Here is a 26563-nt window from a genome sequence, read left to right as displayed (position 1 = left end):
GCCTGGCAACAACTAATCTACTTTCTGTTTCTATAGATTTGCCTATTCTGATCATTTCATATTAATGGAGTCATACAACATGTAGTCTTTTGTGTCTGGTTTCTTTCACTTAGCATAATGTTTTCAAGGTTCATCCATGTTGTAGCATGTATCAATATTTCATTCCTTTTAATGGCTGAGTAATATTTCATTGCATGGATACACCACATTTTGTTTATCCATTCATCAATTGATGGACACTTGGATTGTTTCCACTTTTTGGATATTATGGAAAAATGCTACTATGAACATCTGTGTACAAGTTTTTGTGTGGATATATATTTTAATTTATCTTGGGTATATACCTAGGAGTAGAATAGCTGGGTCACATGGAAACTCTAAGTTTAACTTTTTAAGGAACTGCCAAACAGTTTTCCAAAGTGGCTGCACCATTTTTCATTTCCAGTGGTAATGTATAGGGTTCCAATTTCTCCATATCCTCACCAACATTTGCTGTTATCTATCATTTGGTTAGCTATTAGCAGGTGTGAAGGGGTATCTCATTATGGTTTTGATTTGCATTTCCCTAATGACTAATGATGTTCAGCACTTTTTCATGTGCTTATTGGTCATTTATATATCTCCTTTGGAGAAATGCCTATTTATACCTATGCCCATTTTAAAATTTGGTCTTCTTTTTACTGTTGACTAGTAAGAGTTTTTTTTTTTTTAAATTATGGACACTAGTCCCTTATCAAATATATGATTTGCAAATGTTTTCTCCCATTTTGTCGGTTGTCTTTTCACTTTCTTTTGGTGTGCTCTGAAGCACAAAGGTTTTTAAAATTTTCATGAAATCAAGTTTACCTAATTTTTCTTGTGCTTTTGGTGCCAAATCTAAGAAACTATTGCCTAATCCAAAATCATGAGGATTTACTCCTATGTTTTCTTCTAAGAGTTTTACAGATTTAGTTTTTATATTTAGGTCTTTGATCCATTTTGAGTTAATTTTTGTCTATGGTAAGGATTGAACTTAATTCTTTTCCATGTGGATATCCAGTTGTCCTGTCACTGTTGAAAAGACTATTTTTTCTCCATTGAATTATTTTGGCACCACTTCTGCTTTCTTTTGATTAATATTTGTAGGGTATATATTTTTCTATCTTTTTTTGTTTTTTCTATTTTTTACTTTCAATTTACATATGTAGTTATATTTGAAGTGAGTTTCTGGAACACAGCATATAGTTTGGTCATTTTTAAAATTTACTCTGTAAATCTCTATCTTTTAACACGTGTATTTAGACCATTTTCATTTAATGTAATGATTCCTATGTTAGGGTTGAAGCCTGACATTTTTTTTGTTTTCTGTTTGTTATCCAGGTTTTGTTTTCTCTCTTTTAGCTTTCCTGACTTCCTCTGGGTTCTTTGAACATTTTTTAGAATTCCATTTTGATTTATCTATAGTATTTTTGAATGTATTTCTTTGTATAGCATTTTTAGTTATTGCTCTAGGTGTAATATTATAGATACATAGCTTATTACAATCTACTGGTGTCAACATTTTACCAGTTCAAGTGAAGTGCAGCATCTTAGTTCTCTTTATGTCCCTTTGCCATGACCCATTTCTAACATTATTGTCTTTAAGAAATTTCTCAATATACATTAAGAATCACTTTAGACACTGTTATAATTTTTGCTTCAGCTGTCAAACAATTTATCAATAGAAAACTCCAGAGAAGTAAAGTCTATTGCATTTACCCATGTTTTCACTTTTTCCATTTTTTTTCTTCCTTCCTGATGTCTCAAAAGTCTTTATCATTTCCTTTCTACCAAGAGAACTTCCTTTGGCTATCCTTTTAGGGCAGATCTATTACTGACAAAATCTCTTAGTTTTCCTTCATTTGAGAATTTCTCAATTTCTCTTGATTCTTAAGGATATTTTCTCTGAACATGGAATTCTGGGTTGACACTTTTTCTCTTTCAGCAATTGAAAATCATTCCACTTCCTTCTGGCCTCCGTGGTCTCTGATAAGAAATCCATTATCTGAATTGGCTTTTCTATATAGGCAAAGTGTTATTTCTCTCTTCCTGTTTCCAAGACTTCGTCTTAGTTTTCAGAACTTTGACCATGATGTGTCTTGGTGTAGATTTGTTTGGATTTATCATATTTGAGTGTCACACAGCCTCTTGAATCTGTAGATTTACATCTTTTGCCAGGTTTTGAAACTTTTCAGTCATTACTTCTTTGAATACTTTTTCAGTCCTACTTTTTTTTCTCCTCTTTTCTGGGACTCTGATGATACAATTTTTCAACCTTTTGTAATAATACTACAGGTCCTTGAGGTTCATTTTCTTTTAGTCTGTTTTCTCTCTGTTATTCAGATTGGGTAATTTCTATTTTGCTATGTTCAAGTTCACTGATTATGTCCTCTATCCTCTCCATTCTGCTTTTGAGCCTATCCATTGAATTTTTTTAGTTTGGTTATTGTATTTTTCAGTTATAAAATTTCGAACTGCTTGCTCTTTAGTTTTATTTCTTTGCTAAAATGTTCTAATTTAATTTGTTTCAGGGATGTTTGTAATTGTTCACTGAAGCATTTTTATAATAGCTGCTTTAAACTCCTTGTCAGATAATTCTAACACCTATATCAACTCAGTGTTGGTGTCTCTTGATTGCCTATTCTCATTCAAGTTGAGATCTTCCTTGTCTTCAGTGTGATGAGCGATTTTTTAACTGAGGCCATTTTTGGGTATTGTGTTACATGACTGTAGATTTTATTTAAATATTGTGTTTTAGCAGTCCTTTTCTGACAACATCCCAGTAGGGAAAAATAGAATGCTGCCTCGTTGCTGTCAGCTGGCAGGGAAAGTTCAGGTCTTAACTTGGCCTCAGCTGGTAACTGGGAGGAGGTATTCCTCATTACTGCTGAGTGGGAGTGAGAGTTCAGCCTCCCCACATTTTCCACTGACAACACTTTGATTGGAGGGGCATAGGTGCCTTGTTACTGCTTCTCACACGGCCTTCAATGATGCTGTAGTGAGGGGCGTAGCCCTGTTACTATGGAGAGGTGGTGAATGTCCTGACTCCTCATTAGGCTTCCTTGGATACCATTCCAGAGAAGAGGAGGAGGGCTGCCTCATCACCACCAGATGGGCAGAGAAGTCCAGGCTCTCCACATGGTCTCCACTGACACCATGGGCTGGGGAGGGCCTTGTTGACACCCCGTGGCGATGAAACTCCTGGATTTCCACTCAGTCTTCTCTGACTCCATCCAGGTTGGGGCCTGAGTTACCTCATTATAGATAGTAAGGGTGGAACCGAGGCTGTCCACTCAGTCTCTGCTGGTGAAGTGGGTTTGCAGCCATAGTCTTATTCTGTGGCCTTTGGCTAGTGTCAAGCAGTTATTATCTAAAAGTGTTTAATCTTGGTAGGTTGTCTGTTCTTCTGGTTTTTCAGTTGTAGGCAGCAGGCTTTCCTTGGGGCTCTTTTTGTTTGATTGTGCCCACTGGAGTGTCTGGGTTGCTGGCTTCTCTGTTATCCAGTCTGGGATATAAGAGGTAAAAAGAAATTCCAGGAACTCACCACCATGTTGTTCCTTGGGTCCCAAGGTCCTAGTTGGTCTGTCTTTCCTCTCCACTTCTCAGAGTCTTCTTATTGTTTTATAAATAATGCCCAGGATTTCTAGTTCCATTTAGCAGGAAGAATAGGGGAAAGTACATTGACTCCATCTTTCCAGAAGTAGAAATCTCAAATATATATATAATTATAGTTTTATAATGGTTAGAAGGAAAAGAAAACATCCCATTTTATAAAAGGAAGCAATTTCTACAAGAAAGTTTTGACAGAGTTGAGTTTTTTAAGGCAGAGTGTGGTAAAATGTACCCTTAAGAAATTTTAGGGAAATAAGGTTGTAAAGAAATGAGGAATTTCAAAGAAAGAAGCAGTAGAGTGAGCCAGCAGCAACAAAAGCATGTTTGCCACAAGATATCATTTTCTGGTTAGAAAAATGACATATTACTAGTTATTATGCAAACCAAGTCAAATACATAGTACTTTTCTTTTTCTCTCTGTCTTTTTCCCTCCTTTCCTCTTCCTTCTCTTCTGCCTTCCCCCCCTAACTCTCTCCTTTCCTTTCTTTTAACCAGAGAAGAAAAGAGAGGCAGAAAACTGCACCGGAAGCATATGGCTGTTCTCTCAACAACAATGTAGTGTTTCCAAAGTGTATTCTATGAAATACCTGTTTATGGTGTTTACATTGTAGCTGTGCTATGGTGTTAGTTGGTTTTAGTTTAAAAAACAAAAGGGTTCCATGGTCAAATATGTTTGAAAAATGATGGATTAAAAAGGCTAAATGGATGTTTTTAAAGCAAGACTTCTCACAGCCTGTAATACGCTACTATGCACTGTGAATGTCCAGGAGAAGAGGACGAGTAAATAGCATTTCCTAAGCTCTCAGTGTTAGTACACAGAACAAATTTTTGTGAAAATTGCCGTAAAGACATTTGTTGGCTAGCTGGCAGCTGAGTAATAAAATAGAGCTGCAAAGTATCAAATGGCAAGGATTCATATATTAAATGACTGCTCAGTGCCTGTAAACAAGCCCAAAACTTTTTAACAACAGACATGAAAAAAAAATCCAGAAATTAAAGATCTGGTAAGCTACGGCTGAACTCGTTCAATATAATTTAGAGATGGTACTTAACTTGTATCTAGATTTCTGTATTTTTTCAAACTTATTCCAGGTTGTGATCTCTTTGTTTATACTGAAAAATTATAGTGATTCAATATTTATGTTGCTATGTTAGAGCTTCATCTTTATAGAAAAAGTAAGGTTGATTGACTTAAGTGTTAAATGCTTAGAGTCTTAACTAGGAAAACCCATATAAAGTTTCATAATTCAAGCTACCATCTAGCAGCAGCTATTTAAATTGCAGGCAAAATATCTAGGTAGACTTAAGAGCTAGTCTTGTAAGATCATACCCATTAAGTGGAATCAAATGCTTCATATTCCTATTGTAATGGCTGATCACCTCCCTAAAAAGGTACATAAGGAGGAACTTTAACTTCTTTGGGCTCTTTTAACTATATTAACATCTGTGAAATCTCTGCACTCCAGAGAAAGCTGGTTGTAAAGTAAAATTCATAATCAAACCATATTTCCCATTGATTAATTTACTAAGTGAAGCAAGGATACAGTACCTATGAGACCTGAGATGCTCAGATGCTTATTGCCCTATGTGTCACCTGTGGGAAGAAAGAGAAGACTTTTTGCTTCCTAGCACAGTGGGGAGTATAATATAGGGATAAATCAGAAAGAAATCAGTATCCCTCTCATCATATATGCAGAAGCCTTCTCATTTATGAAACAGCCCTACCAGTAATAAAGCAATAAAGACCAGTTTTGTTCTTTCAAATATCTATTTCATAAGAGCAAACCTCCATATTTTAAATTGCCATAGAAGAAAGGACACCCCTATTAGGAAGTAGTGACTACAAAAGATAATACTTTGTTGTTGTTGTTCACAAAGCTAATTATCATGATATAATTAACCTACTAATCACTTGATAAATAGAAAGCCATTAGTCTAGCACTGTGCTAAGAGTTAAAGGGATACAGAGCTGACAATCTAATAAAAGAGACAAAATCAATACACATAAAACAATGAAAGACAGGGCCAAACATATAACCTGTAGTTGAAATACTAGAACTTTTGCTTGTACTAAAAATAATTCATTTTAACAAAATTAACACAATTTTATAGGTCAAAACATATACCAAAACATATAATATTAAATTGGAATAAGTTTCCTTACTTGAGCTTTTAGGGTTTGTAGTTGTCCTTCGTAATTCTGAGTCATTGCTAAGTTACATTTTTCCAAACTGTCCAACTTCTGTCTAAGTAACCCCACCTGAATTAAGAATAAAATTTAATTTTTCTAAATTTTGCCTGACAAAATCAGAAAATGTACAAAAGAGGAGTACAGTTCAAATAAAACTGCTGTACCAAGAATAAATATTTGTACTGTGGTTCTTAGAATAGTTATTAATAATTAAATTCACAGAAACCAAATGTAGCTAGCACTATTCCACTGGGTACACATTAAGACAGTATGGTATGGATGTTTGACAAAAGATCCTTCTCGCTGGCACATTCTAAAGCAAGATTTAAAATTTACTTCGCATTGTCTTTTTGGGAGGCTTATGTCATCGTTCCTGGGGCAGAACCCCTGCAGACACACTTCAGCCTTTATTTTAGGTGCTACTACCTTCAATGGGAGCTCTGTTTTAGTGGTGTTGTGGAATAATTGTTACATTTTTATAAGGACTAACAAATTAAAAAGAAAAAGAAAAATGTCTAAGAGGAGTTCTTAGGGATTTGGCTTACAGAATTTGTCTGCTTAAAAAGTAGGCGAGGCCCCTGCTCGCACATCTGTATTGTGACAGGTACAAAAATGAGAAAATAGTCCCTTCCATATGTCAGGTCTTATGACCTGCCTCTATTGATAACTAACTAGGCCAAACATTAACTTAGTTAACCATGACAAAAAACTAAGTTCCATTGAGAGGCCATTAGAGGTAGAAAAACGGCCACTGAACAAGTTGACTTGATGTTTTAGTTATTAGCATGTGATCAGTAAACATGTTTCTTATGCCTCACCCCAAAGAAAAATTCACAGACATGAAAGTCCACATCAGGTGAAGCGTATGCCTTTCCTGAACTCCTCTGCAGGCCCGAGAGCACTCAGACCTCCTTCTACCATCACCAGCTTGGCCACAAGCACCTTCACCGGGGCCCAGGGCATTCCTCCCAAGTGGGCGCCCAGGTACACACACACTCCCTTCACCAAACTGTTTTCTCTCTTGTTCTGCAATCAAGGCTTTACCTTTTACTTCTTTTAGGAAAGATTTTTCTAGCAGATGAGAAAAGGCAAATGCTCCTGAACTCTGCCTCATCCAAAGGCACAGCTTTGTTGACTACTTTGTTTCTACAGCAGCAAAGGCACATCTTTGCTTGCAAACAGCATTTATTTCACATACATATTGAATGTTTGTTCACTTTCCTAGATGACATTGACTAGACTCTATTTCTGTCTGCATTGGCAAATTACTACCAGTTTAAGCTCTGCTTGCCGCTTATTTGATAGAATACATTTAGCACACTGTGACAGAATTTCAAGCTATAAATGCTATTGCTGATGCCCGATAAAAAGTATGTGTAATGAAAAATATATTTGGACAGGACAAATACTATTTATAACAGTCTGAGGAATTAACAATTTATTAACACATCTATGCAGTACCTCTTGACCTTTCTGTTCTAAACAAGTTTGTGCACTTGCCAACTCTTGATCCCGTAGATCTAATCGTGTCTCCAGAGCCCGCATCTTCCTTTCCCAATCCAGTTTTTTGTTGTTTACCATGATGTCAATTTGTTCCATTAATTCCTGAAGCTCAGCCTCACAAGGAGAAACTCTGGCAATTGTAGAAAAGTAAAATACATTTAAAAAGAGTGAAATGTGAGAACAAGAAAAATTATGGTCTTGCTTTGAATAGCTTGATCATTATTTCCTCAAATTGTTCAATTATTTAAATAGGAAGAATTCCGAAAACCAGAGGTTAACGTTTTAAATTAAAACTAAAAGCTAATTTCAGAGCTAACAGTGTACATACTTTTCAAAGGCATTTTAAAAAGTACAGTTGCTGCCATAATATAATGCAATATATTGATAAAGTCACTGCCTGCATTTCTCTTATGTACTGGTGGTAATGCATGGATCTCCCTGACCCAAAAGTTTTGACTTAGACAAGGGAGTCCTAAAATGAAAAAATATTGTGTGGATTACATCAGAAATAAGGTCACAATAAAGAAAGTTAGTTTAAAAATAATAAATTAATTAATTAATTAATTTTAGAGTGGGCTAATTCGAAGGAAAATTCTAATTATGAAAAATGATTCCATGCTCTTACATGTAAATATACATATACCTATGTGCTTATCATAAGTTGAGGAGGTTTGACGGCAGGTCAGCTGGGGCTTCAATTGTGCCTGCCAGGGAGAGAGGAATAAGCCCAGGCTAGGTAGGACCAGATTCAAATGTACTATCTGGGCTACACTGCTGCTCCTTCGGGAGAGAAACTTGGTGTGATCTGGCTGGTGGTATCTCTTTGGAAGGAATCTAAGTGGGCAGGTGTGGGCAGAGTAATGTAAGATTTTAGACAATGGGGATACTATTAGTCAGAAAAGTGGTAATATTTTGAGTCTAGGAAGGTCTACCGTGTTTGAAACAAGACGCTTGATGATAACTAGAATTATAGAGACCGAGAGTTGGAGAGATTGCTAAGTGCTCCCAGGGCAGGGTTCTCCTTCATAGAAGCTGAAGCATTCCGCAAGGACCTGGTATAAATCCAGTCATTCAGCCTGGATAAGCAGGTAGATGTTGAAGCCTCAGACTTCAGCTTAAAGAACACACAAATGTCCAGATGAGAAAAGCAAGTTACTTCAGTATCCATTCAATGGTGCTGATAGGGCTTCCAATATATTTGCGTAGCTGGGAGGAAGGCAGGAGAGGCAGGTGTAAAAGACATCATTTCCTCCATTTAGTTTCACCAAATCAGAATTTTAGGGCTAATTAAGGATCATTTAGCATTTTTAAAAAACTGAAGCCCAGCGATATCAAGGTCACACATTAATTAATGGAAGAGCCAGAACTAGATCTTAGATGGCTGCTTCCCATCTTAATTAAGCTCCTTCCTGTATACCACACAGCAAAAGACATGGTGTTTTGCATAAGAACTTGCTTGAAAAATGTAGTACAAATTAGCTCTGTTGCAATAGGTTTAGAAATAGGTATTTGAACTCAAAGAACTCAGAATTTCCAGAATCCCTTTCTCAAGTACCCAGAATCATCCTGAACAAGAGATGTCCCTTTGATTGGCTTATTCAACAGCAGATTCACCAGTTTTGACACCACAGAGGTTTTAAGTACAAAATGCCATTCTTAAGTCTTCTAACATTCCTGGGCTAAGGCCCAAAGGCTCTCAATTTTTACTTAAAACCTAAAACAAGTCTGAGGAAAGGAAATACTGTTCCTCTATAAAAAGCTTGATTGGATTTTGGTTGGAGTTCTGATGTGGGGAAAAAAAAACAGAACGAAAAGAATGGTTTTCATACCATTTTTATTTCATAACACCATGTATCACCCTTTACTGTAAATACATGTTGTCTATTTATTTCTGCTGGTGTAAGCTCTGAAAGAAAAAGGACTACATCAGTCTTGTTCATCACCATCTCCCCAAGGCTTAGCACAGTGCTCCAGCACATAGCAGATGCTCAATAAATCTCTGAAGAGTCAACAAATGAGTTTTTTCCATTACTATCTCCTTGGCATATAGGAATGTACCATACTAATAGAATTAAAATATAGGCCTAAAGTAGAGTGTGGCATAATATGAGCTACTCAATTGGTATTGTTAAATAAGTGAACAAAGTGTTTATTTCCTGGTTATGACTATGATATGCAAAAGTCAGAATATTAGACTTCAAGGTGGAAGGGCTTTTACAAGTCATCTAGTCCAACTACCCATTCAGTGTTTGCATACCTTCCACAAATGTTTCTGGAGAGAATCATCTATCATACCCCACTGATCAGATTCAGCAAATCTAGGACAGAGCTCAGATTCTGCATTAGTAACAAAGGTATCAAGTACATGCCACTTGGTGCATGCCAAAGTTTGTGATCTGTTTTGTAATATCACTGCCAAGAGGTCACCCAGCCTAGGTCTGAACTTTTCCTTTAGCAGGTAACCACTGTCTGAGATTGCATCTAGACAGAAGTGGGTTTTTAAAAGTTCTTTCTTATACTGAAGAACTTTTTCATCCACTGGTCCTAATTTGATCCATTGTAACCACTGAGAACAAATGCCTTTTCAACACTGTAGACTATAAAATACTTGAATACAGTTATCAATATGCTGAATACAGTTATCAGTGTACCTCCAGATTCTCCCTGAGTCTTCTCAATGTTCAATATTTGAGACTGAACATACTAACAGACAATGCCAGAATATACGGTAATGGATTCTGACCCAAAACCTTTGCGGCAACAGTCCTAGAATGGTCAAGACTTGGTCAATGACTGACAGCTTCCCCAATTTTGCCTCCACTTCCAACTCAGGACCAACCAGAGAAAGGCAAATATGTTCCCCAAACCAATCACATAGGAGGCCCTGCTTCTAACGATCCTGCCTCTAGCTTCCCCATGTCGACAGCCTAGGGCTGAGGCATACCTGAAGCCTTCTGGTTTTTCACTGTTAAGCCTTCCCACTCTCCTGCCTGTCTTTGAGTCTGCCAAATGCAAGTGATAGCTGACTCCCTTTTTATAGAAATCTTTGAATAAATAGCCTTCATTTGTTCTTATTGGGTGGTCTTTGTTTATTTTCACAAGTTATCTTTATTTCCTTCAATTGCTTGTAGAGATTTTTTTTTTCTCTACCATTCACTACCTAGTATACTGTCTAGGAAATACTACATGCTTAATATACAGTTGTTGAACTGTGTATTAGTTGAAGAAATGAATGACTATTTTAAGATTTTCAGAACCTTCATAATCCTGGCGGCTCTCCTCTGAACAAGTTCCTTCCTGTTTGTCGATTTCCTCCTTGAAATGTATTGTTCAGAACTTTAACATGGTACCCAAGGTATGGTCTAATTAGCTCAGAGAGGGACTCTCACATCCTTTGTTTTAGGTGATACATACTTTCATTCAAGCAGATGAAGATCACCTTAGCTTTGAATTTGGGAGGGGGAAGGGTAAAGCAGTGATATCATATGACTTTTAAGGCCAGTTTTTTCTTGCTAAACACGCTTTTTCCTTTTCATGAATGCTTTGAGTAGAGCCACCTACTCACTATCTTGTGATTGTTTCATTTTGGGGGATGCTCCAAGGGCAGGGATTTATATTTATTTTCATTACATTTCAGTGTTACAGTTTCAGCCTCGATGTAGGTTGTCATCACTGATTCTTTAAGGAAGCAAACATTCACAGGTGACTTCTCCCCACTGTGAGAGGAACTAGGAAGATAGAGACACAAGACCAACTGCCTGTGTATAGGAAGACTTGCAAGGCAGGCAGGTACAGTAACAGATTGATGAATACATACAGTTCTTTTGGGAACAGAAAGGAGGGGCCCGAATACCCCTTGGGTATTGGACAGCGTGGACTATCACAGAAGCCTTCCTGAAAAGAGGTAACACCTGAACATATATTTTGTGATCCTGGTACTGTCAGAGAATATATTCACTATACCTCCCAATTTTGTGTCAGCATTACTTGTTTTACATATACAGTTTTTTTTCCATAGAAGTGATTGTTAAATGTCATAAAGGACAGGAGACAGGACAGAGCCCTCTGGCCTTCCATTATCAAGCCCTTCAGGGTCACAGTGATCTGTTGATTATTTCTTTTATTATAATCAGATGTTAGTCCAGTTAATTAACCTTACTTTTTTCTCCCACAAAATATGTGGTGAAAAGCCCTATAAAATATGCCAAAGCCCAAGTACATCTCTGTCTATATGTTCTCTGATGTACCAGCATATATGCACTTTGAAGCAAGGCTGGTCTAGCATGCAGTGGTCCAGGCGCATCCACGCTGAGTCCTGGTGGTCACTGCTTCCTCTTCTGGATGCTCACAAACCACTGATAATCTTTTCCAGAGTCTTACCTAAGATTTAGTCAAACACACTTTTACATCAAATTCAGCTTTTGGTCATATTTAATACTCCCTTTTGAAAGTCAATTGTCTAATCTTGTAGTATATTTTCCCTTCTTCAGTTTCTCAGAGATAATTAATAGCAGTTCAGCTGTCTCAGTATCAATATCTGTTCCAAAATCTAGTGAACTTTAAAATAAAATACAAAAGGCTTAGTTTAGCCTCCTCCATAACTGGACAGTACATCATTTATATTTTTATTTCTTCCTTTAGTCAAATGCTGACTAACACTATGCTAATTACTTTCCTGTACTTCCTGTCATGAATCCTCATAACATCCCATAAAGTAGACCTTATTATTCCAAGTTTAGAAAAGTTGACTGAGGAGCTAAAAAAGAAAAAAAAAATTCTCTGAATCTTTCAGCATTGGAGACTGGTTGGATTGTGCTGGATAACACTACTTAAGACATGTAAACCCCCGCCCTAACTATTGGGTTTATCCTTGGGAGCAATTCACAAGAGAAAAATCCTGAGGTCAGGACAGCAGTCTGAATGCATTAAGCCAGAAAGGAGGGGGCACATTGAGACTTGCAGGGTAACATATCAGTCTGGGGATCCTAGAGTTAAAATATCAGGACATCATTATTTGGAGATGAAGAGAGAGCAAACTAGAAAGCTGGTGATGTAAATGGAGGCAGTAGTGGCAAGTGTGTTGGGAAAGGGCAGGGGAATGGAATGTGGAGAGAGCCATTCAGAGTAAAAGGGGCTAGAGTAAGATACATGTAATATATGTCACCCCAAAGTCCTTTAACAATGGGCTTAGGTGCTGATTCTTTTTTTTTTTTTTTTTTTTGCGATAGACAGGCCTCTCACTGTTGTGGCCTCTCCCATTGCAGAGCACAGGCTCCGGACGCGCAGGCTCAGTAGCCATGGCTCACGGGCCCAGCCACTCTGCGGCATGTGGGATCTTCCCAGACCGGGGCACGAACCCGTGTCCCCTGCATCAGCAGGCGGACTCTCAACCACTGCATCACCAGGGAAGCCCAGGTGCTGATTCTTAAAAGGCAGACCTTCATCAGACAGATAGCTATGGTGACCACATGATTTGTTATCCAACCCAGGACAATTTTAAAAGTGAAAGGGGCACTAATATTAATTATTCCAGGACAACAGGTATAAACAGTGGCTGTTCTCGGCAAACTGAAATGTAGAGTCAGTCTATACATCACCAGTCTGGAAAACAGAAGGGGATAACAGGTCTATTTAAAAAAAAAAAAAGAGTGAGTTCAGTTTAGGACATGAGAGATGTCTGACAGAAATGGATCTTCACCTTGGGAGAGAGAAGAGGGGCTCTGCCTTAAAAAACAAATATAGAAGTCATCACGGAGAAAGGGGAGGGAGAGAGGAAGGGAAGCAGGGAGAAAAAATAAAGAGGACACTATTTCATGCAACATGGACAAGCCTAAGAAAATGAGTTTCCAAAAGGCTGATGAGCAATCTTATCAGGTCTTACCTTTTTCAAAATATTCTAATAAAACTCATTTTAAAAATGTATTAACATACTATCTGTCTTAGTTATATTACTATTATTTAGTTCTACTAAATGTATAGTGCCACAATATATTCAAAGTGGTGAAAGAAAAAAATTTTCAACCAAGACTATTCTAACCAGCAAAGTTATCATTCAGAAAAGATATAAAGAATTTTCCAGAAAAGCAAAAGCTAAAGGAGTTCATCACCACTAAATTGGCCTGACAGGAAATGTTAAAGGAACTTCTTGAAGCTGAAAAGAAAGGGCACTGATTAATAACAAGAACACATATGAAAGAATAAATCTCACTGGAAAGATAAATATATAGTAAAGGTAGTGAGTTAATCACTTATAAAGCTAGTAAGAAGATTCAAAAACAGGTAGTAAAAATAACTATGATTACAACAATTAAGGGATATACAAGATGAAAAGATGTAAAATGTGACATCAAAAACATTAAATGCAGCAAGGGAAAGAGTAAGAATGTTAAGCTTTACAATGGTATCAAACTTAAGTTATTATCAACTTTATATCAACTGTTATAGATAGCAATTGTTACATGTAAACCTCATGGTAACCACAAAGCAACAACCTATAGTAAATACCCAAAAGATAAAGGAATATAAGCATACCACTAAAAAAAGTCATCAAATCACAAAGGAAGAGAGCAAGAGAAGAAGAAAGGAACAGAGAGGAACTGTAAAAACAGCTAGAAAACAATTAACAAAATGGCAGTAAGTGCACAGCTATTAATAATTACTTTAGGGACTTTCCTGGTGGTCCAGTGGGTAAGACTCCACACTCCGAACACAGGGGCCTGGATTCCATCCCTGGTCAGGGAACTAGATCCCACATGCATGCCACAACTAAGAGTTCACATGCTGCAACTAAGAGTCTGCACGCCACAACTAAGAAGTCCACATGCCACAACTAAGAAGCCCTCATGCCATAACTAAGAGTCTGAATGTCACAGCTAAGAAGTCCACATGCCACAACTGAGACCCAGCACAGGCAAAATGAATAAATAATAAATAAAAATAATTTTTAAAATTAAAAAAAATAATTACTTTAAATGTAAATGGACTAAATTCTCCAATCAAAAGACACAGAGTGGCTGAACAGATAAGAAAATAAGGCCCATCTATATGCTGCCTACAAGAGACTCATTTAGGATGTAAGAACACACATAGACTGAAAGTGAAGGGATGGAAAAAGATATCTCATACAAATGGAAACTGAAAAAAAAGTTGGAGTAGCTATACTTTTATCAGACAAAATAGACTTTAAAACAAAGACTGTAACAGAGACAAAAAAGGGCACTGTATAATGATAAAGAAGTCAATCCAACAAGAAGATATAACATTTGTAAATATTTACACACCCAACGTAGGAGCACCTAAATATATAAAGCAAATATTAACAGACCTAAAGGGAGAAATAGACAGCAATACACTAACAGGACACTATAATACTCCACTTACATTAATGGATAGATCATCCAGACAGATAATCAATTAAAAAACATCAGCCTTTAAACAACACATTAGACCAGATGGACTTAATAGATATTTATAAAATACTCTATCCAAAAGCAACAAAAACACAGTCTTCTCAAGTGTACATGGATCATATGTTAGGTCACAAAACAAGTCTTACTAAATTTAAAAGGACTGAAGTCATATCAAGCAACTTTTCTGACCACAGTGTTATGAAACTATAAATTTATTATACAAGGAAACTGGAAAATTCACAAATGTGTGGATATTAAACAACATGCTACTGAATAACCAAAGGTTCAAAGAAGAAATAAAAAGAGATAGTAAAAAATACCTTGAGACAAATGAAAATGGGTATGTAACATACAAAATTTATGGAATGCAGCAAAAGTAGTCCTAAGAGGGAAGTTTTAGCTATAAATACCTACCTCAAGAAAAAAAAAGTCTCAAATAAACAATCTAACTTTACACCTCAAGGAACTAGAAAAAGAACAAACAAAACCCAAAGTTAGTAGAAGGAAGGAAATAAAAAGATTAGAGCAGAAGTAAGTGAAATAGAGATTAAAAAGACAATAAAAAAAGATCAGTGAAACTAAGCTGGTTCTGTGAAAAAGATAAATAAAATTGACAAACCTCTAGCTAGACTCACCAAGAAAAAAAGAGAGGACTCAAAATCAGAAATGAAAAAGGAGATATTATAACTGATACCACAGAAATAAACAGATCATAAGAGACTACTATGAAAAATCATACACTAACAAATTGGACAATCTGGAAGAAATGGATAAATTCCTAGAAATATACAATCTACCAAGACTGAATCATAATGAAATAAAAAATCTAAACAGACTGACTGCTAGTAAAGAGATTGAATCAATAATCAAAAACCTCTCAACAAACAAAAGTCCAGAACCAGATGGCTTCACTGGTGAATTTTACCAAACATTCAAAGAATTAATGCCAATCCTTTTCAAACTCTTCCAAAAAAAAGGAGGAGGGAACTCTTCCAAACTCATTTTATGAGGCCAGCATTACCTTGATACTGAAACCGGACGAGAATGTCACAAGAAAAGAAAATTACCTGGTGAACACAAATGCAAAATCCTCAACAAAATATTAGCAAACCAAATTCAACAGGCATACACTACGATCAAGTGGGATTTATTCTAGGGATGCAAGGATGATTCAACAACCACAAATCAGTCACTGTGATATGTCACATAGACAAAATAAAGGATAAAAATCATATGATCATATCAATAGATGCAGAAAAAGCATTTGACAAAATTCAACATCCATTATGACAAAACCCCTCAATAAAGTGGGTACAGAGGGGACATACAAAAGAACTTCAACATAATAAAGGCCATATGTGACACGCCTACATCATACTCAATGGTGAAAAGCTGAGTTTTTCCTCTAAGATCAGGAACAAGAAAAGGATACCTACTCTTACCACTTTTATTAAATTTAGCATTGGAAGTCCTAGCCAGAATAATTGGGCAAGAAAAAGAAATAAAAGGCATCCAAATTGGAAAGGAAGAAGTAAAACTGTCACTCTATTAAGATGACACTATATATATATATATATATATACGTATATATATATATATATATGTATATATATATATATATATATAGTATAAAGACTCCATCAAAAAACTAATAAACAAATTCAGTAAAATTGTAGGATACAACATCAATATACAAAAATCTGTTGTATTTAAATAAACTAATAATGAATTATCAGAAAGAGAAATTAAGCAAACAATCCCATTTACAATTGCATCAAAAAAGAATAAAATACCTAGCAATAAATTTAACCAAGGAGTTGGAAGACCTGTATATTGAAAACTACAAGACCTTAAAGAAATTGAAAACAATACAAGTAAATGGACAGATATTCCATGCTCATGGATTGGAAGAATTAATATTGTTAAAATGTGCATACCACCCAAATCAATCTACAGATTCAATGCAATCCCTATCAAAATCCCTATCCCAATGGAATTTTTCACAGAAATAGAACAAATAATCCTAAAATTTGTATGAAACCATAAAAGACCCCAAATAGCCAAAGCAAGCTTGAGAAAGAACAAAGCTGAAGGTATCACACTCTCTAATTTCAAACTACATTACAAGCTATAGTAATTTAAACAGTATGATATTCAGAGAAAAGCAGACACACAGATCAAAGGAACAAAATAAAGAGCCCAGAAATAAACCCAAGCATATATGGCTAGATAACTGATGACAAAGTAGCCAAGAATACACAATGGGGAAAGGACAGTCTTTTCTATAAATGGTTTTGGGAAAATTGGACAGCCACATGCAGAAGATTGAAACTGGACTAATACTTTTACACTATACACAAATATTAACTCAGAGTGGATTAAAGACTGGAGTGTAAGACCCGAAATTATAAAATTCCTAGAAGAAAACAGGTGGTAAAGCTCTTTGACATTATGCCTTGACGATGATTTTTTGATTCTCACACCAAAAGTACAAGGAACAAAAGCAAAAATAAACAAGTGGGACTACATCAAACTAAAAAGTTTCTGCATAGCAAAGGAAATCATTGACAAAATGAAAATGGAGAAAACATTTGCAAATATCCAAAATATATAAACAACTAATACAACTCAATACAAAAAAATATGATTAATAAATGAGCAGATCTGGGGCTTCCCTGGTGGTGCAGTGGTTGAGAGTCCGCCTGCCGATGCAGGGGACACGGGTTCGTGCCCCGGTCCGGGAAGATCCCACATGCCACGGAGCGGCTGGGCCCGTGAGCCATGGCCACTGAGCCTGTGCGTCTGGAGCCTGTGCTCCACAACGGGAGAGGCCACAACAGTGAGAGGCCCCCATACCGCAAAAAAAAAAAAAAAAAAAAAAAAGCAGATCTGAATAAACATTTTTCCAAAAAAGACATACAGATGTCCAAAAGACACATGAAAAATGCTCTTTATCATTAATCTACATCACTAATCGTTAAACATAATGCAAAAAAACCCCACAATGAGATATCACCTCACACCAGTCAGAATGGCTATTATCAAAATGACTAGAAATATATAGTGTTGGCAAGGATGTGGAGAAGAGAGAACACTTGTACACTGTTGGTGGGAATGTAAATTGGTACAGTTTTTATGGAAAACAGTATGAAGGTTCCTCAAAAAATTAAAACTAGAACTACCATACGATCTAGCAATTACACCTCTGGGCATTTATCTGAAGAAAATGAAAACACTAACTTGAAAAGATATATGCATCCCCATGTTCATTACAGCATTATTTAACAATAGCCAAGTTATGGAAACAAAGTAAACGTCCATTGATGGATAAATGGATGAAGATGTGGTACATGTATGTATATGTGTGTGTGTGTATAGACACACACACACACAATGGAATATTATTCAGCCACATAAAAGAGTGATATCTTGCCATTTGCAACAACATGGATGAACCCTGAGGGTATTATGCTAAGTGAAATAAGTCAGACACTGAAAGACAAATACCATATGTACTCTCTTATATGTGGAGTCTAAGATATATATATATATATATATAAGATATATGTATATATACACCAAACTCATAGATACAGGTAACAGATTGGTGGTGGCCAGAGGCAAGAGGTGGAGGTAGGAGAAATGGATAAACTGTTTTTTCAGTTTCAAAAATAATAATAAATAGAATTGAACATTTCTGTGGTGGCTCACAACTCCTATTTGCACGTCACATTCTGTACTACACCTGAAACATAATTAGAACCAAATGAGAGAGACTCCAGCAGAACTCCTAGAACTCACTTTTGTAGACATGTCTGTGGTGTCAGCCTGCTCTTTAGTCAACTGTCTCTCCTAAAACAGTAAATGAAAGATTTATCACTTTATGATTTTTAGGTCATAGTTTCATGGTTGTCCTTGTTCAAAATTAATCATTGAATTATAGTTAAAAGTAGCTTTTTCTCAAGCACTTTTTTTTGTTGTCCAAAAAATGTTATTTACTGTCACCATGAGTGTTTGCTGACATACTAGCATTGCAATGCCTATTCTTATTGCATATTTGAGATGGTGGCTCATATTCAGCCCATTCTTTGCTCTCATTTGTGACAAGCTTAATGTTAGGATGTGGAGGAGGTGTAAATCCCACTATTCCAATAAAGCATGCTTAACTGTACTTATAAAGGCCTTATTCTAAAGCCTTCATTATAATCATCAAAAAAAGATGTTTATAGAAAGAAAATGCAATGTCATAGCTTTCAAGTCTCTATCAATGTTTTATAAGAATTCTAGGAATATACAAATTTAAAATCTCATTTTTTTTATGTTCTAAAGGGAATGGAAATTCTGTTTAAAGATCTACATTACAGATAAACTTTTTCTTGAAACTTTTCTATGATAATTATTCACATTCTGAGTAACATCTTGGTTCACAGATCGAATGAGGTAAGGAGACAGTGAAATGTTAGCAAGCACTAACCCTCTTTCTTCAGGGTGATTTCTACAATCATCTAGAAGCATAAATAATTATCTGAAAAATTATTCCATATTAATACATACAAACATAGGATACAATTAATAGTAAATAAATATTTACACACGCATTAGCTTAGATTTTTTTGTTTTTTTTTTATATTTCTTTTCTCAAGCCTATGGGAGAGGTTGAAAGTAAAGCAAATCTGGACATATTATAAAGCCACTGAAAAAGTATGAACCCAAAATCAAATTTGTATCTGACGTATATTGCTATCCCATTTTCAACATCTATAATTACCCTTTGTAATTTTTTTGACTATTTAAACATTTAAATATTTAATGATTGACTTCCACTAATAACCATAAGTATGGATTCTATGAGCCAGTCTCTTAAGACAATTAAAATTCCCTCCTGCCAAAAGGTCTATCTGATGAGAGACTGCAGTGTTAGTACATGCGAGGACAGTCACTTTACCCTTTTTCTATTTAAAACTACAGCCGTCTATTTCACTGGATCCTAACAGTGAAGAATTAGGCAAACACTGATAAAATCTGTTTTTCCAATGCTAGAAAACTAAGAAATATACTGTTCCCTAAATGTTAGAAATTTCTAATGAAACTTCTAATGCCAGCTTGTTCTGGTAACTTCCAAATCTGTATCTGCAGCCTGAGCTGCTGAGCTCCGGACTTCTCTAACCAACTACCTATTCAACACTGACATTCCCATAGGCGTCTATAGGCATCTCAATCTTCACAAGTTCAAAGCCGAATGCTAGACTCCCTGTGCCACAAACCTGCTCCCACTCCAGTCCACTCCATTTCTTTAATTGGCACCATAGTTACAGTTACTCAAGATAAAAAACTCTTCATGATTCTAGATTTGGGTTTTCCTCAAACCCCAGAACCATAGTCCTATTGGCACTGCCTCCAGTATACTAAATTCTGACTACTTCTTACCATATCCAGTGATAAAACCCTAGTCTGAGTCATCCTTATCTCTTGTCTGCTTCCATCCTTATCTCCTATGTGGCTAGTTGCCTACTCAACATCCAGCTTTCCTTTCTTCCATATCAACAGAGCTCTGATGTCATTCAGCGTGGAAATGTGTCCAGTGAAAAAAACAACTACATTTCCCAGTCTCCCCTGGAGCTAGGCATGGCCATGTAACAAAATCTGGCCTATGAAATGTAAGCGGAAGTTGCCGTGAAGCTGTTGAAAAGAAGGCCACGGCAGTTGCTGTTGGTGTCCCACACATCTCTCACACTTACCACTTCAGGGCACTCAGCCTGACTTCCAGTGGACAGAACCTGCATTTCTTTGCCTAAGTGTCTTCTCTTGCTACTGGAGTCCTCTTTGCCTCCTGTGTGATAGGCCAGCAGTGAAAGGGAATTGAAGCTGTCCCAGGAGCAACCTTCAACCAATAACTGTCGGTTACTGGTGTATAAACATTCATTTGCTTCTTGGATGGAAGAACTCTGAGGAGTGTGATTTATACTGGGTTCCAGAGTTTCCCCATCAGGATTTTGCTCCAGTCACCCTCAATGGTACTTGGTTTGATAACCTGCCTTTCCTTGTTTTACTTCCCCAACCCTACAGGTGATAGGCTGAAAAATGGCCACCAAAGATGTAAGGTCTGAGTCCCCAGAACCTGTTCATGTTATTTTATTTGGAAGAAAGTTCTTTGTATAAATTAAGTGTCTTGAGATGGGGAGATTATCCTACATTATCTGGGTGGGCCCTAAGAAAGAGGCAGAGGGAAATTTGACACACACAAGAAAAGGGGATATGAAGATGAATCAGACACAGATGTGAAGATGCTGGCCTTAAGGATCAGAGTGATGTAGCCACAAGCCAAGGAATGCTGGCAGTCACCAGAAGCCTGAAGAAGCAAGGAATGGATTCTCCCCTAGAGCATCTGGAGGGAATGCAGCCCTGCTGACACCTTGATTTTGGCCAGTGACACTGATTTTGGACTTCCAGACCACAGAACTGTGAGTAAATGCATTTTAGTTGTTTTAAGCCACTGAGTTTGTTATACAGCAGTCATAGGAAACTAATAGACCATACTTTCATCTCCCAAATAAACTACTTGTATCCAAATCCTTGTTTCAGGGCTTTGGCTTCTGTAGGAACCCCAAATAAAATGCTGGCACGCTCTCTTTTGTTTTTACCCATTGCCCTTCCTCTGCTCCCTTCCTGGAAGGCAGATGCGATGCTGGAGATGGTTCTGCCATCTTGCAATCATTAGTTGGGGCCAAACAATAAAGCCACACACTGAGGGTGATAAAGCAGAAAGATACATGTAGACTTGGATATACAGCTAATTATTTGATCTTTACTTGGATGGCTAACAGGCATCTCAAACCAAGCTTGCATTTTCTCCAGTCTTCTTTATTTTAATAAATGACAATCTTATCTTTCCAATTGGGGGGACAAAAGCCCACCATCGCATCTCCTTCCTGCACACTCCACATTCAATCTATGATTTCTAAATATTATCAGCTTTTCTGTCACAACATCCCCATTTGTCACTATTTCTACCAACCTGATCCAAACCACTGCCATCTCCCACTGAATTAGAGTTCAGCTTGTCTGTCTTTTCTACCCTTGCTTTGCTATGGTCTAGTCTTCACATAGCAACCAGAATGAGCCTTTCAAAACTTTAGGTCAGAAAATGTCACTGCTTTGCTCAAAGCCTTCCAGTGACTTCCCATTGTACAGAGTGAAACCTAAAGTCTTTACCAGGGTCTGGAAGGCCCTACAGGACTTGGTTCTATTTGTCTCTCTGAGGTCACCACCTACCACCTTCCTCCCGGCTTGCTCCTCTCTAAACACACTGGCCTTTTTTTTGTTCCTTGAAAATACTAAGCATGTTCCTGCCCCAGAACCTTTGCTTTTGCTGTCTCCTCTGCCTGGAATGCCATTCCCCAGGCCATATTGAATATATATATATATATATGAATTATATATTTTCATATATAATTCATATATATATTTCATATATATATTCATATATATGAATACATATGAAGAGAATCCTCACTTTCTGTAGGTCTTTCTTCAGATGTCACCTTATCAGATGTACTTTGTAACTCTCTACTACCATAACCTGATTAATTTTCCTTCAAAGCAGTCACTACCATCCCTCTGACAGAATATACCCTCATTTATCTGTTAAAATCTGTCCCCCCACTGCACTGTAAGCTCCATGAATGCCTGATGGTATGGTAGAGCCAGCTTCAGCTCTGAACTGCCAACCTGCAGAAAAATAAAAACCCTAATCTGTTTGGGTATTGTGTTATGAGACTCGGGATCCTTTATAAAATTTGTGCTCAACAGGCCTTTTCTGAGAATGCACCATCAGAGAGATGGGGCGCTGTCTCACTCCTGCCAGGCCATGGTGGAAACCACGTTCTTGACTAAGCATCTGTTTGCTACTTGGGAGAAGGGACTCCTCATTGCTGCTGGGTGGCCAGGGGAGGGGTTCAGGCTCCCCACTAGTCCTTCGCCAATACCACCATGGCTGAGAGGGGCAGGGGTGTCCTCATGGCCCCCATGGACACTGTGGGAAGTGGGTGGCCTCGTTATCATTCACTGCTCAAAGTGTCTGTTTTTCTTTGCCATCGTAAGTATGTATGTATCTCCCTGAGACTGTCTGTGATCTGAGGCAAGATTTGGGTATTCCAGGGTCCCTGGGCCACAGCACCAAATGTGCCTCATATCCCACTTCAGTTTCTTATATGAATGGTACAGACTTCATCTGTACTCTGACCAGCTGTCCTTCATGAGTCAGCTGTTTTGCTGATCCACCCATTTTTTTCCTATTCTTGAACTTTTTAAAAGTATTTTCATAATTTGAAAATAAGATTATCACAAGATATTTGCATTTCTGCTTTTCTCTTTTTTAGAGAAAATTTGGAAGCCATTTCACTGCATGATTCTATAGTGCACCTGGCTCTGTTATGCTCTTTTTGTACATAGCTTTTACATGAGCTACGGTCCAGTGAAACTGCTTTTTCCGCCGCAGGGGAGAGAACTAACGAGCTCCTCCTGTTTCTATCATTTTCATGTTTCAACACCTCTCTGTTTCACCAATGCTCTGACAAGAGGCTTGCAACTGCTCCAAGTGGTTCCAAAGTGCCAGACCACGGAGCATCTGCAATGTCAGGTCAGGGTGAGTGTGCCTGGATCCTGATGTACATGCCTAGGTTTACACATATCATGGCTTATTTCTTTTTCATTTTTTTAAAAATGTAACTTGTAACTAATACAACCAACCTTTTGTAAACATTGTTCTGTAAAAATTACGTGCAAATTTATCCTACACTGAGGTAATCTTTAATCTTTGCCTTAACTTAATAGCAGCTTAACAAGTCTTTCAAAGGAATCTTTCTCTTCCCTTCTTTCTTCCCTCACTCCCTCCTCCCCTCTATCTCACTCCCTCCCCTTTCTTCCTAAGTGTCTTTCCCTCCTTTCAAAGTCACTCAGTGAATTCCTACAACCACTTAGCATTGTGCTAACACTTCAGGGTCTAACTTCAAGGTCTGAGATATCAGAATTCTACCCTAGGTCCACTTCACTTTGCTTCTTCAGAGAAACAAGAAACTAGAACTTGTTAAATTTGATTACTCTGGAGAGGAATATGTGTATTTTGTGGGGGATAAATTATGAGGGAGGGAGAATAATGGGGTAGAGTCTGGGCCACTCAGATACGAGAATCAATCAAATTAAAAATAATTTTCAATGTGCAAAAATAATACATGACAATTTATTAAACTACAAATATATATTGACTTATATTAGAATTATTTACAAATTATAATTAAAACTGTATTTAACTCATAAGAAACAGGTAAATAAAGTTGTGATTATGAATAGGCCTCAGAGGGAAAGGACACTCTAAAGGTTAAGAAAGTTGTATACTCGGGGTCTTTTGTCTTTCCATAAAAATTGTGAATTTTTTTTTTTTTTTTTTTTTTTGTGGTACACGAACTCTCACTGTTGTGGCCTCTCCCATTCCGGATGCGCAGGCTCAGCGGTCATGGCTCACAGGCCTAGCTGCTCCACGGCATGTGGGATCTTCCCAGACCGGGGCACGAACCCGTGTCCCCTGAATCAGCAGGTGGACTCTCAACCACTGCGCCACCAGGAAAGCCCAAATTGTGAAATTTTTGTTCTAGTTCTGTGAAAAATGCCAGTGGTAATTTGATAAGATTGCATTGAATCCATAGATTGCTTTGGGTAGTAGAGTCATTTTCACAATGTAGATTCTTCCAATCCAAGAACATGGTATATCGCTCCATCTATTTGTATCATCTTTAATTTCTTTCATTAGTGTCTTATAATTTTCTGAATACAGGTCTTCTGTCTCCTTAGGTAGGTTTATTCCTAGGTATTTTATTCTTTTTGTTGCAGTGGTAAATGGGAGTGTTTTCTTGATTGCACTTTCAGATTTTTCATCATTAGTGTATAGGAATGCCAGAGATTTCTGTGCATTAATTTTGTATCCTGCTACTTTAACTAATTCATTGATTAGCTCTAGTAGTTTTCTGGTGGCATCTTTAGGATTCTCTATGTATAGTATCATGTCATCTGCAAACAGTGACAGCTTTACTTCTTCTTTTCCGATTTGGATTCCTTTTATTTCTTTTTCTTCTCTGAATGCTGTGGCTAAAACTTCCGAAACTATGTTGAATAAGAGTGGTGCGAGTGGGCAGCCTTGTCTTGTTCCTGATCTTAGTGGAAATGGTTTCAGTTTTTCACCATTGAGGACTATGTTGGCTGTGGGTTTGTCATATATGGCCTTTATTATGTTGAGGAAAGTTCCCTCTATGCCTACCTTCTGGAGGGTTTTTATCATAAATGGGTGTTGAATTTTGTCGAAAGCTTTTTCTGCATCTACTGAGATGACCATACGGTTTTTCTCCTTCAATTTGTTAATATGGTGTATCACACTGATTGATTTGCGTATATTGAAGAATCCTTGCATTCCTGGGATAAACCCCACTTGATCATGGTGTACGATCCTTTTAATGTGCTGTTGGATTCTGGAGGAATCAGGGGCCTAGACTTCAGACTATACTACAAAGCTACAGTAATCAAGACAATACGGTACTGGCACAAAAACAGAAATATAGATCAATGGAACAGGATAGAAAGCCCAGAGATAAACCCATGCACATATGGTCACCTTATCTTTGATAAAGGAGGCAAGAATATACAATGGAGAAAAGACAGCCTCTTCAGTAAGTGGTGCTGGGAAAACTGGACAGGTACTTGTAAAAGAATGAAATTAGAACACTCCCTAACACCATACACAAACATAAACTCAAAGTGGATTAAAGACCTAAATGTAAGGCCAGACACTATAAAACTCTTAGAGGAAAACATAGGCAGAACACTCTATGACATAAATCACAGCAAGATCCTTTTTGACTCACCTCCTAGAGAAATGAAAGTAAAAGCAAAAATAAACAAAAGGGACCTAATGAAACTTAAAAAAAATTTGCACAGTAAAGGAAACCATAAACAAGATGAAAAGACAACCCTCAGAATGGGAGAAAATATTTGCAAATGAAGCAACTGACAAAGGATTAATCTCCAAAATTTACAAGCAGCTCACGCAGCTCAATATCAAAAAAACAAACAACCCAATCCAAAAATGGGCAGAAGACCTAAATAGACATTTCACTAGAGAAGATATACAGATTGCCAACAAACACATGAAAGAATGCTCAACATCATTAATAATTAGAGAAATGCAAGTCAAAACTACAATGCGATATCATCTCACTCCGGTCAGAATGGCCATCATCAAAAATCTACAAACAGGGCTTCCCTGGTGGCACAGTGGTTAAGAGTCCGCCTGCAGATGCAGGGGACACGGGTTCGTGCCCCGGTCTGGGAAGATGCCACATGCCACGGAGCAGCTAAGCCCGTGAGCCATGGCTGCTGAGCCTGCGCATCCAGAGCCTGTGCTCTGCAACAGGAAAGGCCACAACAGTGAGGGGCCTGCTTACCGCAAAAAAAAAAAAAAAAAAATCTACAGACAATAAATGCTGGAGAGGGTGTGGAGAAAAGGGAACCCTCTTGCACTGTTGGTAGGAATGTAAACTGATACAGCCACTATGGAGAACAGCATGGAGGTTCCTTAAAAATCTAAAAATAGAACTACCGTACAACCCAGCAATTCCACTACTTGGTATATACCCTGAGAAAACCATAATTCAAAAAGAGTCATGTACCCCAATGTTCATTGCAGCTCTATTTACAATAGCCAGGACATGGAAGCAACCCAAGTGTCCATCGACAGATGAACGGAAAAAGAAGATGTGGAACATATATACGATGGAATACTACT

At 37.3% G+C, this 26563-nt stretch overlaps 1 protein-coding gene across 6 annotated transcripts in view; it reads right to left on the bottom strand.

Moving 5' to 3' along the window:
• DEUP1 (deuterosome assembly protein 1) overlaps positions 1–26563 on the bottom strand; it is a 103860-nt gene that overhangs the window by 65319 nt on the left and 11978 nt on the right. For 5 of the 6 annotated variants that reach the window (XM_033431926.2, XM_033431927.2, XM_049713648.1 and 2 more), the window contains exons 3-4: positions 7283–7454; positions 5795–5890 (exon numbers count right to left, since the gene is read on the bottom strand). In XM_033431926.2, coding sequence (XP_033287817.1) covers positions 5795–5890; positions 7283–7454 — 268 coding nt within the window. Of the gene's footprint in view, positions 1–3562; positions 3662–5794; positions 5891–7282; positions 7455–26563 lie in introns of those variants that run through there. The other variant, XM_049713649.1, reaches the window with a different exon arrangement.

Source organism: Orcinus orca, chromosome 8 (assembly GCF_937001465.1).
Source record: "Orcinus orca chromosome 8, mOrcOrc1.1, whole genome shotgun sequence".
Lineage (NCBI taxonomy): Eukaryota > Metazoa > Chordata > Mammalia > Artiodactyla > Delphinidae > Orcinus > Orcinus orca.
The sequence above is the reverse complement of the archived record's forward strand: the minus strand, read 5'-3'. Positions and strand labels throughout refer to the sequence as shown.